Here is a 19,303-nt window from a genome sequence, read left to right as displayed (position 1 = left end):
TTTCCTTGTCAGCACTGGCAGCTTTGATCAAAGTCTGCTGTGCACCAGTGTTTTTTTGCAGGGACCTTTTACAACTAAATTTGCAGCTCCAAAAGCTTCTTATGTGTCTTCTCTAGACCTTAGGGTCACTCCAGCACCTAAGTCACCAATTCTGGTGGTTTCCTGATCTCAGTACTAGACAGAGCCCCTCCTCAAAAAGAAAACCATGGTGCAGCTAATGAAAATATCTTTGAACCAACATGTCAGTACAATTAAGGATTTAACACCCACTCAAATTCTTCAATCTCCTGTCATGGCTTCTGATTCCTCTATAGACTCTGGCGGGAGTCTTCCACCACAGAGGAAGTCAAACGGACAGAAAGAAAAGTTTAGGGAGGCATATGAACAAGAGCCTGCTAATAGACCTAAAGATGCCTGTTAGTTTGACCTCAATTGTATGCAAGGTCTTGGAACAAATTTTAAAAGAGAAAATAGTTAAGGATATAGAGGCAAACAGTAATTGGAATAAAATACAACATGGTTTTACAAAAGGTAGATCGTGCCAGATCTTTGAGAAGATAACTGTTTTTTGTTAAAGACAAAGGAAACACAGTACATCTAATCTACCTGGATTTCAAAAAGACTATTGATACAGTTTCACATGGAAAATTATTAGTTAAATTGTAAAAGATGGGGATTAATATGAGAATTGAAAGGTGGATAAGAAACTTCTTAAAGAGGCGACTACAATGGGTCATACTGAGAGGTGAACTGTCAGGCTGGAGGGAGGTTACTAGTGGAGTTTCTCTGGCCCCAAGACCATTCATATCTTATTTAACATTTTTAATAATGACTGTGGCACAAAAAGTGACAGTATGCTAATAAAATTTGTGGATGACACAAAGTTGGGAGGTATTGCTAATACAGAGGAGGACCGGAATATCATGCAAGAAGATCTGGAGGTCCTTGAAAACTGAGTAATAGAAGTGGGAAGAATTTAATAGTGCAAAGTGCAAGGTCACGCGCTTCAGGACTAACAACAAGAATTTCTGCTACAAGCTAGGGACTTACAGTTGGAAATGACAGAGGAGGAGAAATACCTGGGTGTTTTGGTTGATCATAGGATGACTATGAGCCGCTAATATGATGCAGCTGTGAAAAAGGCTAATGCAGTCCTAGGATGCATCAAATGAGGTATTTCCAGCAAAGACAGGGAAGTGTTAGTACCATTGTATAAGGCACTGGGCGAGACCTCATATGGAATACTGTATGCAGTTCTGTTGTCCGATGTTTAAGAAAGGTGAATTCAGACTGGAACAGGTGCAGAGAAGGGCTACTAAGAGATCTGAAGAATGGAAAAACCTACCTTATGAGAGGAGACTCAAAGATCTTGGTTTGTTTAGTGTAACCAAAAGAAGGCTGACAGGAGATATGACTGCTCTCTATAAATATACCAGGGAGGGAGAGGAGTTATTTAAGTTAAGCGCCCATGTGGACACAAGGACAAGTGGATATAAACTGACCATCAACAATTTTAGGCTTGAAATTAGGTGAAGGTTTCTAACCATTAGTGGAGTGGAGTTCAAGAACTGCCTTCTAAGGGGAGCAGAGTGGGCAAAAAACCTTACTGCCTTCAAGACTGAGCTTGATAAGTTTATGGAGAGGATGGTATGATGGGCCTCCCTACAAGCATGTAGTCATTCTGCAGCTACTAGCAGCAAATAACTCCAATGGCTGTTGATGGGACACTAGATGGGGAGGGCTGAGTTACTACAGAGAATTCTTTCCCAGGTGTCTGGCTGGTGGGTTTTGACCATATGCTTAGGGTCCAACTAATCACTATATTTGGGGTCAGGAAGGAATTTCCCCCAGGTCAGATTGCCAGAGACCTTGGGGGGCAGCAGGGTTTGCCTTCCTCTGCAGCATGGGGCACAGGTAACTTGCAGGTTTAAACTCTTTGTAACTTGAAGTCTTTAAATCATGATTTGAGGACTTGAGTAACTCAGCCAGACATAGTGGGTCTATTACAGGAGTGGGTGGGTAAGGTTTTGTGGCCTGCAATGTACATGTTGTTCCCTTCTCACCTTCAAGGCTATGGTTCTATGAAATGGTAATTCTCACTATGCCCCTTGGTTCCCTCCAAAAGGGCCACAATGTCCCTTTCCCAAGTGGCCATATTGGTTCTCGATATTGTCCATTTCAGGAACAATATTCCCACAACAGACAGGATCTAATCATGGGTCACCTGCTGCAAACTCTTATAAGTCTGATCACTCTCTTCACTGAGTTCAAAATACAGAGGAATAACAAATTTTAAGTGATGGTGAAATACCAGCCCATCAGGACAATCCGTTCTTCTTCCTTACCTGATGGAACCATGTCACAGACTACACATCTTTCAGCTGATGATTTTAAAACTTTCCAGGAATTATTGAAGCATATGGCAAAAACACTAGAAGTTCCTTTGGAGACAGTTCAGGAAAAAGTATATATAAACCCTTTGATATTCTACAGCCAGCATCCCAGAGCAGGGTTGCGTTAACTATTAATGAAGGAATATTGGATCTGGCAGAAGATCTCTAGGCTCCATGTCAGAGTTCTGTTCCAATAATAGATTACCTCTTAGATAGTGACAGATGCTTTAAATATATCTCTTCAATCAAAGTCTATTTGGCAGTGATATCCACATTTCATCCTCCAGAAGAGGGAGGTGAAACTTTATCAATCAGTGAATAGGTTTATGAAAATTTTTCCCCACATTTTTCCTCCTGTGAGAGACACTGCTCCAGCATGGAACTTCAAATTTAATGCTTTCTTCACTTGTGGCCCACTTGCAGTTGATCTCCTTGAACTTCTATCAAATTGTCCAATTCATCTACAGACAGTGAAGGTAGCATTCCTGGTGGTAATTACGTCGGCATGTAGAATAAGCAAATTACAATCCCTAATGATAAATCCTCCATACATTTTTTTTAACATGGATAGAGTAACTATGAGACCACATCCATCTTTTATTCCTAAAGTACTCAAATTTTCATATCAATCGATGCAGTCATTTTCCAGCTTTTTTCCAAAACCACCTTCACTTGCAAAATTATATACATTAGATGTGAGGTCACCATTGTATTACCTAGGTAGCACTAGATCTTTTGGTAAAATGCCAAGACTTTTTTCTTTGTTTATGATAATAAATCAAAAGGGATGGCTCGAATGGGTATGGATTGTATTAGAACTGCTCATGATATTAATAAGAGTCCTCCACCAAACATGCAAACTCACTCCACCAGAATGCAAACAGCCTCAATAGCATGCTAAAGTTGGGTTCCAGTATCAGAAATACATAGAACAATTACCTGGTCTTCAGCTCATATGCTTACAAAACATTATTAAGTCACAGTTTCAAGATCTGATGCCCATTTTGGAAGAGCTATTTTGCAGTCTCTTTACAGATAACTTCTAACTTCCACCTCCTTAAAGACCAGTTACTTATATAGTAACAGGGGTTCTTTGAGATGTTCTTCACATGTAGATCCCATGACCCGCCCTCCATACCGGCAGCTCAAAGTCTTACAAATGAGGATTCTGGGAGATGAAGGAACTGAGTGGCAGTTGGGGTTGCTGTGCCATTTATGCCCTCAGGGCATGTGTGACCCCCTTTTGGACACTGCTAGTGAAAATGTTCTGAACTCCTTTGCTGGGGCAAATGGACACCATAAGTGGGATCTACATGTGCAGAACATCTCCAAGAACCACAGCTACTAACAGGTAAGTAATGATTCTTTCCATTGATCTTATTATGTTATTGAGATCATCAATATATTCATTATAGTTCTACAAAAATAGTTGGGTACAATGTGTTTATATTCAGATATCAATTACTCTACACATTTGTAATGTACAACTCACCATAGTGTTTAGACAGTCAACTGACATAATATTAAAGATACCACCTGTCATACCTTAGTCCCAGATTTGGACCTTAGCGTCCAAAATATGGGGGTTAGCATGAAAACCTCCAAGCTTAGTTACCAGCTTGGACCTGGTACTTGCTGCCACCACCCAAAAATTTAGAGTGTTTTGGGGCACTCTGGTCCCCCTGAAAAACCTTCCCTGGGGACCCCAAGACCCAAATCCCTTGAGTCTCACAACAAAGGGAAATAATCCTTTTCCCCTTCCCCCCTCCAGGTGCTCCTGGAGAGATACACAGACACAAGCTCTGCGAATCCAAACAGAGTGACTCCCCCTCTCCGTTCCCAGTCCTGGAAACCAGAATCACCGAGTCAATCTCCCTTCCCCCCCCAACCCAGAGGGTATGCAAAGTCAGGCGAACAAATCCAACACACACAGATCTCCCTCTGACTCCTTCCTCCCACCAATTCCCTGGTGAGTACAGACTTAACTTCCCTGAAGTTTCCCAGTAAAGAAAACTCCAACAGGTCTTAAAAGAAAGCTTTATATAAAAGAAAGAAAATTACATACAAATGGTCTCTCTGTATTAAGGTGACAAATACAGGGTCGATTGCTTAAAAGAAATATGAATAAACAGCCTTATTCAAAAAGAATACAAATCAAAGCACTCCAGCACTATATTCATGTAAATACAAAAGAAACAAACTCTTTGGTACTCACAACGTGGAAACAGAAGATTAGAAAGCAGAAATACTTCTCCAAAGCTCAGAGAAAGCAGGCAGACAGAAAACAAAGACTCAGACACAAACTTCCCTCCACCCAGAGTTGAAAAAAATCCGGTTTCCTGATTGGTCCTCTGGTCAGGTGCTTCAGGTGAAAGAGACATTAACCCTTAGCTATCTGTTTATGACACACCCCCCAAATTGCAGACAGTGGGGAAGCTTACTGGCGGCGATTTCCTTCTAGAACTTGAAAATAAACAGATTAATACAACACATGCACCTTTACATATACCACTAAGTATATAACTAACAGACTTCTGCATGGTAAGAACACTTTTTAACTACTGGATTCTGGGAAACTCTCACGGGAGAGTGCATCAGCTACTTTGTTAGAAGCTCCTGAGATGTGCTGAATTTCAAAATCAAAATCTTGGAGAGCTAAACTCCAACGAAGAAGTTTCTTGTTGTTCCCCTTGGCAGTCTGAAGCCACTTTAGCGCAGCATGGTCAGTTTGTAGCTGGAACCGCCGTCCCCAAACATATGGGCGTAGCTTTTCCAGGGCTTACACAATGGCATAGCATTCCTTTTCACTGACTGACCAGTGACTTTCCCTCTCAGACAGTTTCTTGCTGAGAAACATGACAGGATGGAAGTTGTGATCCGTTGCTTCCTGCACGAGAACTGCTCCTATACTACGCTCAGATGCATCCGTGGTTACTAGGAATGGCTTGTCAAAGTCCGGGGCCCTGAGTACAGGGTCAGACATGAGCGTCGCCTTAAGTTGGGTAAAGGCCTTTTGACACTCATCAGTCCACTTAACTGCATTTGGCTGGGTCTTTTTGGTCAGGTCGGTCAGTGGGGCAGCGATTTGGCTGTAGTGTGGTACAAATCGCCTGTAGTATCCGGCCAAGCCTAAGAAGGATTGGACCTGTTTCTTTGACCTTGGGACAGGCCACTTTTGGATAGCATCCACCTTGGCCTGTAGGGGGTTTATGGTTCCTCGACCCACCTGGTGCCCCAGGTAGGTCACTCTGTTTTGGCCTATTTGACACTTTTTGGCCTTAACAGTTAGTCCGGCCTGCCTGATGCGCTCAAAGACCTTTTCCAGGTGTAGCAGGTGTTCGGGCCAGGAGTCTGAAAAAATGGCCACATCATCGAGGTAGGCAACTGCAAATTCTCCCAGTCCTGCTAGTAGACCATCTACCAGCCTCTGGAAGGTGGCGGGTGCATTTCGAAGGCCGAAAGGAAGGACATTGAATTCATACACCCCCGCATGGGTGACGAATGCTGACCTCTCCTTGGCAGGTTCATCTAGCGGTACTTGCCAGTACCCTTTGGTTAAGTCTATTTTAGAGATGAACTGGGCATGTCCCAACTTCTCCAATAGCTCATCGGTGCGTGGCATTGGATAGTTGTCTGGACGAGTTACCGCATTTAGCTTACGGTAGTCCACGCAAAAGCGTATTTCCCCATCTGGTTTGGGTACCAGAACCACTGGAGATGCCCATGCACTGGTAGATGAGCGGATTATACCCATCTGTAGCATGTTCTGGATCTCCCGTTCTATAGCAGCTTGGGCGTGAGGAGACACCCGGTAGGGTGGGGTTCTAATGGGGTGAGCATTACCTGTGTCAATGGAGTGGTATGCCCGTTCAGTCCGTCCCGGGGTGGCTGAGAACAATGGGGCGAAGCTAGTGCACAGCTCCTTGATTTGTCGCCGCTGCAGACGTTCCAGGGTGGTTGAGAGGTTCACCTCTTCCACGCCACCGTCTTTTTTCCCTTCGTAGTAGACACCGTCAGGCCACTCAGCATCATCTCCCTGGACTGTAAACTGACAAACCTGTAAGTCTCTGGAATAGAAAGGCTTGGGAGAATTAACATGGTACACTCTGGGCTTTAGTGAGGAATTGGGAAATGCTGTGAGGTAGTTCACAGTTCCCAGGCGCTCTTGGACCGTGAATGGCCCTTCCCATGATGCTTCCATCTTATGGGCCTGTTGCGCCTTCAAGACCATTACCTGGTCTCCTACCTTGAAGGAACGTTCTCTGGCATGTCTGTCATACCAGGCCTTTTGCTCTTCCTGAGCATCCTTTAGGTTCTCTCTAGCAAGGGCTAAAGAGTGTCGGAGGGTGCTTTGTAGGTTGCTTACAAAGTCCAGAATGTTAGTTCCTGGAGAAGGCGTAAACCCCTCCCATTGCTGCTTCACCAACTGTAATGGCCCCTTAACCTCGTGACCATACACAAGTTCAAATGGTGAAAACCCTAAACTGGGATGTGGTACAGCCCTGTAGGCAAACAGCAACTGCTGCAACACTAGGTCCCAATTACTGGAGAATTCGTTGATGAATTTTCGTATCATGGCCCCCAAAGTTCCATTGAACCTTTCCACCAGGCCATTGGTTTGATGGTGGTACGGGGTGGCAACCAAGTGATTCACGCCATGAGTTTCCCACAGGTTTTCCATGGTCCCTGCCAGGAAGTTAGACCCTGAATCTGTAAGGATGTCGGAGGGCCAACCTACCCTGGCAAAGATGTCTGTTAGGGCCAGGCACACAGTGTTAGCCCTGGTGTTGCCTAGAGCTACTGCTTCCGGCCATCGGGTAGCAAAGTCCACTAAAGTCAGTACGTACTGCTTTCCTCTGGGCGTCTTTTTTGGGAAAGGGCCCAGAATTCCACAGCTACTCGCTGAAATGGGACCTCAATTATGGGGAGTGGCTGGAGAGGGGCCTTGACCTGGTCTTGGGGTTTTCCCACTCTTTGGCACACCTCACAAGACCGAACATACTTGGCAACGTCCTTGCCCATCCTCTCCCAGTGGATGGACTTCCCCAACCGGTCCTTGGTTCTGTTCACCCCAGCATGGCCACTGGGATGATCATGGGCTCAGCTTAAGAGCTTCCCCCGGTACTTAGTTGGAACCACCAACTGTTTTTGCGGCTGCCATTCTTCCCGGTGTCCACCAGAAAGAATTTCCTTGTATAAAAGTCCTTGGTCCATAACAAACCAGGATTGATTAGAAGAGCTGAGAGGCGGTGGGGTGCTCCGCGCCGCCGCCCAAGCTTTCTGAAGGCTGTCATCTGCTTCCTGCTCGGTCTGGAACTGTTCCCTTGAGGCTGTGGTCACCAGTTCTTCCTCAGACTGTGGACTTGGGCTTGGTCCCTCTGGAAGCAATGTAGGTGATGGGGTGGTTTCCATTGCTGGTGAACCGCTCTCCGCTGGTGCACCTGAGGGTATTTCAGGCTCTGGCTGAGCCTTTTGGGTATGGCTGTATGTTGCTTCTGCCAGTTCTGGCTCGCTTGCGCCCTCTGGCGTTGAGTTTGAAGATGTGGTTGCAATTGCTGGTGCGGGTTGCTGTTCCAGTTCCGGGCCTGGGACTGGAGGTGCTGTGGCTGTTTCAGTGGTTGGCATGGAATCCGGGTCCACTACCTCTGTCTGGGTCTCTGGTAACACAGACGGGGCCTCTGTGGACGGCTCAGGAACAGGAATGGGTCTGGAAGCTTGCCTGGTTTGGCTACGTGTAACCATTCCCACTCTCTTGGCCCGCTTCACCTGATTGGCCAAGTCTTCCCCCAGTAGCATGGGGATAGGATAATTGTCATAGACTGCAAAAGTCCACATTCCTGACCAGCCTTTGTACTGGACAGGCAGTTGAGCTGTAGGCAAGTCTACAGCTTGTGACATGAAGGGGTAAATTGTAACTTTGGCCTTTGGGTTGATGAATTTGGGGTCAACGAAGGATTGGTGGATAGCTGACACTTGTGCCCCCGTGTCTCTCCACGCAGTAACCTTCTTTCCTCCTACTCTCAAATTTTCCCTTCGCTCCACGGGTATTTGAGAGGCATCCGGGCCTGGGGATCTTTGGTGTGATGGTGGTGTAATGAATTGCACTCGCATGGTGTTCTTGGGACAGTTGGCCTTGATATGTCCCAGTTCATTACACTTAAAGCATCTTCCATCTGATGGGTCACTGGGCCGAGGTGAGTTACTGGAGACTGGTGAGGTGAAAGAATAGGGCGTCTGTGGCTTTACTTGGGTTGTATGTGGGGTCCTTGGCTGTCCTCGGTTGTAGGGTTTATGGTCGGTGTGCCCCTTGGGGTATTCGTTCCCCTTGACCGTAGCTTTCTTGCTTTCTGCCAGTTCCATCCATCTGGCTCCAATCTCCCCCGCCTCAGCGAGATTTTTGTGTTTTCCATCTTGTATGTACCGTGTTATGTCCTCAGGAACACCATCCAAGAACTGCTCCATTTGTATGAGGAGGTGCAGTTCTTCCAAGGTTTTAACATTGTGTCCTGATATCCAGGCCTCATAATTTTTCCCAACGTAGTAGGCGTGTTTGGGAAATGACACTTCTGGTTTCCACTTTTGGGTTCTGAAACGCCGACGGGCATGATCTGGGGTTATCCCCATTCTGATTCTGGCCTTGGTTTGAAAAAGTTTATAGTCGTTCTTGTTCTCTTTAGGCATTTCAGCTGCCACCTCTGCTAAAAGTCCACTGAGCTGTGGCCTCAATTCTACCATGTACTGGTCTTCAGGGATGCTGTACCCAAGACAGGCTCTTTCAAAATTTTCCAAGAAGGCCTCGGTGTCATCACCTGCCTTGTAGGTGGGAAATTTCCTGTGCTGTGGAACAATCATTGGCGCAGGGTTATTAGGGTTGGCTGTGTTTTGCTTAGCCATTTCTAATTCCATGGCCTGTCGGTGGGCTTCCCTCTGGAGTTCCAGCTGTTTTTGGTGGTCTGCATCTTTGGCTGCTTGCTCTCTTTTGTAGGCTGCCTCTCTTTCTCTTTCTCTCAGCTCCATCTCTTGTAGTCTTTTTTCGCCTGTGTTCAGCTTCTTTGATTTGTTCTTCGGCCTCCATTTTTGTCTTGGTAGGCATGGTTCCTGTTTTCTTGTGTTGGGGTGCCCTCCGGTGTTTATCTTCTGAACTGCAGGCTCTGTTGCCTCCTGGGGTCTGCCCTTTGTTTTCAATGTAAAGCAAACCAGAAAAACCACTTTATTTGCATGTATATAGTGCTGGTAATTGACTCCTAATGGGAGTGCTATTGTGTGACAAAAGACCCTTAACGGCCTCTTAATGGCTTCTTGCTTACTATGCAAGCCACAAACTGCCAGAGAGAGCAGAAAAAAAAATTCTCTCTGGTTCCCTTTTAAAACCAAACTGTTTCTCTCTGCTAAAAAGCCCTTAGCAGAGAAAAGAAAAATATAATATTCCTACTGGCTTCTGGATTCTGTCTATCCCGTAACCGCTGCCACTCATGTCATACCTTAGTCACAGATTTGGACCTTAGCGTCCAAAATATGGGGGTTAGCATGAAAACCTCCAAGCTTAGTTACCAGCTTGGACCTGGTACTTGCTGCCACCACCCAAAAATTTAGAGTGTTTTGGGGCACTCTGGTCCCCCTGAAAAACCTTCCCTGGGGACCCCAAGACCCAAATCCCTTGAGTCTCACAACAAAGGGAAATAATCCTTTTCCCCTTCCCCCCTCCAGGTGCTCCTGGAGAGATACACAGACACAAGCTCTGCGAATCCAAACTGAGGGCTTGTCTACATCACAAAGTTGCAGCGCTGGTGAGGGGGTTACAGCGCTGCAACTTAGGAGGTGTACACATCTTCAGGGTATCACCAGCGCTGCAACTCCCTGTTTGCAGCGCTGGCCGTACTCCCGTTTTGTCTTGGGTGTAGAGGATCCAGCGCTGGTAATCAAGTGTAGACACTTACCAGCGCTTTTCTTGACCTCCGTGGAATAAGCAGGTATCCCAGCATATCTGAGGAAGCCTCTCTGGTAATCAAGCAGGTATCCTTCCCCGCGGTTTGCTCCGGTGTTCTCTGAATGCCCCCCTAAGCGGGTCTCCTTCCCAGCGGTGTGCAGGGGGGTTCGGGGAACGCGAGAGCAAACCGCGGGGAAGGAGATCTGCTTGCTCGGGTGTTCGGGGAACGCGAGAGCAAACCGTGGGGAAGGAAATCTGCTTGCTCGGTGGTTCGGGGAACGCGAGAGCAAACCGCGGGGAACCAGGTCTCCTGCCCCGGTTTGCTCTCGCGTTCCCCGAACCCCCGTGCAAGTAGGTCTCCTTCCCCACACCCCCGAGCAAGCAGGTCTCCTTCCCTGCCGTTTGCAGGGGGGTTCGGGGAACGCGAGAGCAAACCGTGGGGAAGGAGATCTGCTTGCACGGGGGTTCGGGGAACGCGAGAGCAAACCGCGGGGAAGGAGACCTGCTTGCTCGGGGGTTTGGGGAACACTGGAGCAAAACCGGGGAAGGAGACCTGCTTTCCCGCGGTTTGCTCTCGCGTTCCCCGTACCCCCCTTGAAGTCGCCCAACAGCGCTGCAGTGTGGCCACATCTAACACCACTTGCAGCGCTGGTTGCTGTAAGTGTGGCCATTCTGCAGCGCTGGCCCTATACAGCTGTACTAATACAGCTGTAACAACCAGCGCTACAAAATTGTAGATGTAGACATACCCAGAGTGACTCCCCCTCTCCGTTCCCAGTCCTGGAAACCAGAATCACCGAGTCAATCTCCCTTCCCCCCCAACCCAGAGGGTATGCAAAGTCAGGCGAACAAATCCAACACACACAGATCTCCCTCTGACTCCTTCCTCCCACCAATTCCCTGGTGAGTACAGACTCAACTTCCCTGAAGTTTCCCAGTAAAGAAAACTCCAACAGGCCTTAAAAGAAAGCTTTATATAAAAGAAAGAAAATTACATACAAATGGTCTCTCTGTATTAAGGTGACAAATACAGGGTCGATTGCTTAAAAGAAATATGAATAAACAGCCTTATTCAAAAAGAATACAAATCAAAGCACTCCAGCACTATATTCATGTAAATACAAAAGAAACAAACTCTTTGGTACTCACAACGTGGAAACAGAAGATTAGAAAGCAGAAATACTTCTCCAAAGCTCAGAGAAAGCAGGCAGACAGAAAACAAAGACTCAGGGTATGTCTACATCTAAAATTTTGCAGCGCTGGTTGTTACAGCTGTATTAGTACAGCTGTATAGGGCCAGCGCTGCAGAGTGGCCACACTTACAGCAACCAGCGCTGCAAGTGGTGTTAGATGTGGCCACACTGCAGCGCTGTTGGGCGGCTTCAAGGGGGGGTTCGGGGAACGCGAGAGCAAACCGCGGCGAAGCAGGTCTCCTTCCCCGGTTTGCTCCAGTGTTCCCCGAACCCCCCTGCAAGCAGATCTCCTTCCCCGGGGTTTGCTCTCGCGTTCCCCGAACCCCCGTGCAAGCAGGTCTCCTTCCCCGCGGTTTGCTCTCGCGTTCCCCGAACCCCCCTGCAAACCGCGGGGAAGGAGACCTGCTTGCACGGGGGTTCGGGGAACGCGAGAGCACACTGCGGGGAAGGAGACCTGCTTGCACGGGGGTTCGGGGAACGCGAGAGCACACCGCGGGGAAGGAGACCTGCTTGCACGGGGGTTCGGGGAACGCGAGAGCACACCGCGGGGAAGGAGACCTGCTTGCACGGGGGTTCGGGGAACGCGAGAGCACACCGCGGGGAAGGAGACCTGCTTGCACGGGGGTTCGGGGAACGCTGAGAGCACACCGCGGGGAAGGAGACCTGCTTGCATGGGGGTTCGGGGAACGCGAGAGCAAACCGCGGGGAAGGAGACCTGCTTGCACGGGGGTTCGGGGAACGCGAGAGCAAACCGCGGGGAAGGAGACCTACTTGCACGGGGGTTCGGGGAACGCGAGAGCACACCGCGGGGAAGGAGGCCTGCTTGCACGGGGGTTTGGGGAACGCGAGAGCACACCGCGGGGAAGGAGACCTGCTTGCACGGGGGTTCGGGGAACGCGAGAGCAAACCGCGGGGAAGGAGGCCTGCTTGCACGGGGGTTCGGGGAACGCGAGAGCACACCGCGGGGAAGGAGGCCTGCTTGCACGGGGGTTTGGGGAACGCGAGAGCACACCGCGGGAAAGGAGACCTGCTTCCCCGCGGTTTGCTCTCGCGTTCCCCGAACCCCCCTGCAAACCGCGGGGAAGGAGACCCGAATGGGGAGGGATTCGGAGAACACCGGAGCAAACCGCGGGGAAGGAGACCTGCTTGATTACCAGAGAGGTATCCTCAGGTATGCTGGGATACCTGCTTATTCCACGGAGGTCAAGAAAAGCGCTGGTAAGTGTCTACACTTGATTACCAGCGCTGGATCACCAGCGCTGGATCCTCTACACCCGAGACAAAACGGGAGTACGGCCAGCGCTGCAAACAGGGAGTTGCAGCGCTGGTGATGCCCTGCAGATGTGTACACCTCCTAAGTTGCAGCGCTGTAACCCCCTCACCAGCGCTGCAACTTTGTGATGTAGACAAGCCCTTCGACACAAACTTCCCTCCACGCAGAGTTGAAAAAATCCGGTTTCCTGATTGGTCCTCTGGTCAGGTGCTTCAGGTGAAAGAGACATTAACCCTTAGCTATCTGTTTATGACACCACCTTAGCTGGCTTTTAAAACAGGGCATTTCAACTGGTGGCGTGTGGCTTGCTGGTAGGTTCCAAGAGGCGCCTGCTGGGTGAGCAAAATCCATTGTTCACTAGGATCCAGCAGGAGCCAGGGAAGGAGCAACCTGCAATCTCTCTTCTCTTGCTCTTTCTGCTCTGCACTTCAAAGCCTACCCATGAAAAAAGAAGGAAGGCTAGGAGAGCACCTACAAAAAGTGGAGAGAAACAACAGCCACGTACTTTTAAGTGGAGTGTGGTAAACAAACACAACATTGAATTCTATCTGGTGAATACCAAATGGGTGGTACTGGCTTTACTAAACTTACCCAGTAGCCTAGGTCATACTTAATTTATTTAAGGGTTAGAACCAGCATCTTCTGTTAATAGACCATTTCCATTAAATGTTTCTAAACAGTGTTTCAATATTTTAGCCTGTGTCCTCTGTCAACGAACTGATGACTGTCCTGAAAAATATGGAGAAAAGAGAACTTACAAGGAATACAATCTCACTGTTCATTACTACTGCTTGGTAAGTATTTCATACCGATCCTGAACCGAATTCTAGGAACTTACCAATTTTTCTGATGAAAATTGGTAAACTAAACAGCAGTGAACCTGCAGCTCTTTGTCTGCAGAATTCCAAGATCTCTCTTCTAATTTCCAAATTATTTGCTTTTGGGGAGATTTATTGAGCCTTTTCAGTTATTTTAAAGATTCAGCAGCAGAAAGAAAACACACCATAATAGGTTGTTACTCACTGTTGAATAGTCACATTAGCATTTAGCACATTCCCAAATCAAAAAACTTGATATCGTTTTTAAAAATTAGTGGTAATGGATCGATGTTATCTCATCAGACTCTGCATTTAAATGAAGATTTAGTTTAATAATTGTAGGATCTAAGAACTCAAACCTTCATTAAAATATTTCCCCTTTCAGTATAATTCTGTTTTTAGCAGCATACATGTAATTCTTCATTTGCTATGTGGTGTACCTCACTCTGCATTATCTGGATTCATTATAGCGCTAGGAGTGGTTTTCAAACTGTGGGTCGGGACCCCATTGTAATGGAGTCGCCAGGGCTGGCATTAGCTGGTGGGGTACCCTGTTTGTTCTCTATATATAAATAAAGCCTGAAAGTCTTATATTTATTTTTCTTTTTGTTTTTTAATGTAGAAATACTAGGAATATCAAGTCCAGATACCACATTACAGCTGGCTTGAAGCCCGAGCCTCACCGACAAAGCCTGATCCCCTCCACCTCAGGCCGAAGCCTGAGGGCTTGAGCCCTGGGTGCTGGGGCTTTGGCTTTGCCTACCCTGGCCCGGGGCAAAGGGGCTTGGGTGGGCTCAGGCTTTGGTCCTGGGATCATGTAGTAATTTTTGTTGTCAGAAGGGGTTGCAGTGCAATGAAGTTTAAGAACCTCTGTGCTAGAAAAACAGTCCTTGCTTCAGCTTAATAAGTGTGAGTCTTATCATTAGGTCATAGCTCCAGTAACTCAGCCATTTTAATAAAAAAACTTAAACTGAGAATAGCTATGGATACAAGCTAACTAGATGTTTAATGTTTTTGGCTGTGACAATAACATCAGCTACAATTGATAATTTCCAGAATTAATATTTCATTTAGACTTTATTAGATTCATAGACTTTAAGGTCAGAAGGGACCATCATGATTGTTTAACTTGAGGCTTAAAGATGATCTGAAAATGTTTTTTAAAAGTTGGTGGGGTACCCTGTTTGTTCTCTATGTATAAATACAGCATGAAAGTCTTATATTTGTTTTTCTGTTTGTTTTTTACTGTAAAAGTATCAGGAATATCAAGTCTAGTGTTCCCTGTTCTTGCTGGAGGAACTCATTGGTGTCTCCATTAATTGCATTGATAGAAGGGGTTGGGTTTTGAACCTTTATCCAAGATATCCTGTTTCTAAAATAAATGTAATAGTCGTTGAAGTTAAGTAATGTTAAACAAAAACCAAAATTTAAACAGTCCCATTAAAATTCCTTTTGCTCTTTCTTATAGTATTATTGTTTTACTAGTTCTTTAGTTGTCATCAGCTTTCCTGGGCAGACAAGATCTGAAGATCCAACGTAAAAATATGGGGTGGAATAAACTACTAAATGTACACACACTTGTATGTGTGCACATGGTTGCAAGCTGCTATTTCATCTTATGAAGATGGAAAAAGGTGCAAGCCCATAGTTTTTCTTTGTAGCTTACTTTTAAGGTATTGGGATAGATTCTGGCTCTCACTCTGTACACTGCTTTGGCCATGTAAGGAGGCCACAGTAGGCTATAGGAGAATTTCCTGATGCAGAATCAGCATAGGGTTGATGTAAGAGGCCCTATGCAGTCCTCCTTTGCAGATCCCTGTGTGGAGAGGGGGAAGGGGCATGCTTGTATCACTGTGCTTCAGAGATTCTGGGCTGCAAAAAAAGTTGGATAAGGCAATTGTAAGTTAGAGCTTCTTTACTGCAGGGGCCATTGGCCATTCACCTTCTTGCCCTGGGGAGCACCTTCAGTTCTGTGTGCCTCTGAAGAAACAACATAAAATAAAGCCTATCGTTGCTGCAGAGTGAATTTTCCATGAGTCGTGTTAGTGTAGTGGTGGGTAACCTGAGGGCCACATGGGATCCATTAGGGTAATCTGATTGCAAGCTGCGAGACGTTTTGCTGACATTGACCGCAGGCCCAGCCCCCTGCAGCTCCCAGTGGCCGTGATTTGCAGGGATATGCTGGCCGCTGCTTCTGGCAGCTCCCATTGGCCAGGAATGGCGAACTGTGGCCACTGGGAGCTGCAGGGGGCCGTAACTGCAGACGGTCAACGTCAGCAAAATGTCTTGCAGCCCGGAAGCAGGTTGCCCACCACTGTGTTAGTGTCTTTAAACCAATTATGGTTTTTAAATCCTGTGGATGCAGTAAGAGCTATATGCTTCTTAAGAAACAAAAAGGACACAAGGTGCAATTATTTCCTTGATATTTTTTTTCTATTATGACAGTTTCGGATATTTCATAAAAATCTGTCTTTATGATTCTTACAGGTAACTATCACATTTGTGTTCCTGTTGTTTTTTTCTCAACATATATCATTGTACACTAGTGTGTTCTCATTTCCTGCTTGTCAAACAAGAGTTCCAAGTTATTCTGATGTTTTTTGCTGTTTCTTTTATTATTCAGACAATACTCTTCTAATTTCTTTAATGAGCTTCAAGTCTGGTAATGTATTTCAGCAAGGCTTTTTACACAAATGAAGTATCTTGAATACTTAGCTTGTCCACTCAATATTTAGCAGTATCAAAGGGCCATCAGATTATTTTGGCATGATCTGTTTCTAAAATCCTTGTTGGCGTTACTCAGTAGATTCACCTATTCCTTGTGCTTTCAAATAAATTATAGTCTGTGTTTTTATTAAGAACTCACAGAAATGTAGGCCTGGAAGAGACCTCGAGAGGTCATCTACACTGAAGTAGGATGAAGTAAACCTAGACCACCATCCCAGACATGCACCTGTCCAACTTGTTCTTAAAAAGCTCCCATGGTGGGGAGTCCACAAACTCTCTTTGTATTTCAGTACTTAATTATCTTTATAGTTAGAAAGTTTTTCCTACTATCTAACCTAAATCTCTTTTGCTGCAGATTAAGCCCATTGCTTGTCCTATCTTCAGAAGACATGGAGAACAATTGTTCATTGTCCTCTTTATAATAGCCCTTAGCATATTTAAAGACTGATATCAGGTTCCCCCCAAATCTTCTCTCAAGACTAAACTTGTCAAGTTTGTTTAACCTTTCCTGATGATAAAAGGTTTGGAAAACCTGACCAATTTTTGTTGCTCTCTTCTGGACTTTTTCCAATTTGTCCACATCTTTCTTAAAGTGTGGCATCCAAAACTGGGCACAGTATTCCAGCTGAGGTCTCGCCAGGGCCGAACAGAACAGAACAATATCCTCCTGTTTCTTACATATAACTCTTTTGTTAATATACTTCAGAATATTAGCCTTTTTCACAACTGCATCACTATTAACTCATTCATTTTGTGATCCCTGAATCCTTTTCAGCAGTACTACCATCTATCCAGTTATTCCCCATTTTGTACTTGTGCGTTTGATTTTTTTTTAAAAATTTCTAAAGGTAGTACTTTGCACTTGTCTCTGAGTTTTATCTTGTTGATTTCGGACCAATTTTTCAATTGGTCAAGGTCATTTTGAATTCTAAACCTATCCTCAAGTGCTAGCAGCTGCTTCCAGCTTGGTGTCATTCACAGAATTTATAAGCATTCTCTCCACTCCATTATTCCAAGCTATGAATTAAAATATTGAATAGTACCAGATCCAGAGCAGACCCCTGTGGGATGCCATTAGATATACCTTCCCAGTTTGACAGCGAATCACTGATAACTACCCTTTGAGTATGGTCTTTCAGTCAGTTGTGCATTCACCTAACAAAAGTTTAATCCAGACCACATTTCTCCAATTTGTTTGTCATGTGACACTGTTTAAAAAACTTTAAAAAAATCATATATATATCACATCTACTGCTTCCCCCTATCCACTAGGCCAATAGCACTCTCTCAAAGAAGGAAATTAGGTTTGTTTGGCATGATCTGTTCTTGACAAATCCATGCTGGCTATTCATTTTAACCCTATTATCCTCTAGATGCTTACCTATTGATTGTTTAATAATTTGGTTCAATATCTTTCCAGGTATTGAAGTTAGACCGTGATTGGTCTAGAATTCCCCAGGTTCTCTTGTTCACATTTTTAAAGATCAGTACTATGATTGCTTTTCTCAAGTCCTTTGGGACCTCACCCATCCTCCATGAGTTCTCCAAGATAATTGCTAATGGTTCCAAGATTGTTTCAGATAGTTCCTTAAGTACCTAAGGTGCATTACATCATGGCTAGTCGACTTGGCTACATCTAACTTCTCTAACCTTTTCTTTTCCTATTCTGGCTTGTGTTCCTTTCTCCTCATTGTTAATATTAATTGGGTTAAGTATCTGGTCACCATTAACCTTTTTAGTAAAGACTGATGCAAAATGGGCATTAAACACCTCCACCTTCTTGATGTCATCTGTTATTAGCTCTCCTTCCCTGCTAAGTATGAACCTATACTACTACTTCGAGTAGTGTCCCTGTGTGTGCTCCACTTTAGTGTGTCTGCATCCCTGTGCCTAGGATCAGAGATTCTTGGTAGCAGTGCCTGTTTGGGCCGCACATGTGCTCTCCTCGTCTTGCTCCACATTCGGGGGCTGTAAAGCGCTATGTGGCCAAACCGCCCTTAGTTCCTTCTCAACCACCCTTGGCCTGAGACGGAGTCTCTAGCAGAGCCTTTTCGTAGTGAGTTTCTTAGTGCTTTTTGTTCTGAATTTCATAATAATAGTGTTTCAGTTAGACTTTTAGTAGTAGTAATTCCTTGATTTTCTTTATTGTTATGTTTTTTCTTTTTGTTGTTTGACCCTTTGATTAGCATAGTAGTTTCTCCCCCATTTCTTCCCTCAGGGAAGTGATCCCTATAAAGCGGGGTATGCCTGGCTCCACTGGGTTCAAATGTTGTCTCTTCTGCTGGGAGGCCATCCCTGTTATTTATGGTCACTCCGATTGCATCCGTTGTCTGGGAGAAGCATATGTGCCGCAAAAGTGCACGCATTGCCTTAAACTCGGAATGGCTGTGAGCTAAAGCTAAAACTCCTTATGATGGAGAGCTCACTATGGCTAGCTTCAGACCCTGGTCCCAGGACCTCCTCCCCCAGACAGTGGTTTCCATCAGCATCAACATCAGCTTCTCCACACTCCCCACTGGCTGTGAATAGGAAATCAACGGATTCCTCACAAAAAGTTGCAAGAAGCGGGCTTCAACTTCACCTATTAAAGAGCCAGCTAAAAGACAAAGATCTCTCGTGAGATTGGTGGCTTCGTCACCAACTGGCATAAGGATATGCCAGGATCCTAGGTCCTCTGCCGTTGGTACCATTGCCGTTGGTAAGTCCAAGGACCCCAATAGGGCAGGATTCGACAAAAGGGCACTGTCAAGTGATAGTGGCAAGGAAAAATCCAGATCCTCAAAGATGGTACCTACTGAACCACTTAGATTCGCTGTATCAAGCACGTTGTCACCGATAAGACTTACGGCGCCACGTGCTGGACACTCAGTGGAGAAAAGAACAACCTCAACACTGACAACCTCTTCCACTGCAGCAGCACTGATGCAAATACCTTCCACAGTACTGATGATGGTGGTGCCAGTACTGCAAGA

The 19,303-nt window shown here is 45.8% G+C and overlaps 1 protein-coding gene across 1 annotated transcript in view; it reads left to right on the top strand.

Moving 5' to 3' along the window:
• G2E3 (G2/M-phase specific E3 ubiquitin protein ligase) overlaps window positions 1-19,303 on the top strand; it is a 64,867-nt gene that overhangs the window by 11,407 nt on the left and 34,157 nt on the right. The window contains exon 4 of the mRNA XM_030559351.1: window positions 13,483-13,580. Within this exon, the coding sequence (XP_030415211.1) occupies window positions 13,483-13,580 (98 nt within the window). The remainder of the gene's footprint in view (window positions 1-13,482; window positions 13,581-19,303) is intronic.

The sequence above is a fragment of the Gopherus evgoodei genome, chromosome 4 (assembly GCF_007399415.2).
Source record: "Gopherus evgoodei ecotype Sinaloan lineage chromosome 4, rGopEvg1_v1.p, whole genome shotgun sequence".
NCBI lineage: Eukaryota > Metazoa > Chordata > Testudines > Testudinidae > Gopherus > Gopherus evgoodei.
The sequence above is the reverse complement of the archived record's forward strand: the minus strand, read 5'-3'. Positions and strand labels throughout refer to the sequence as shown.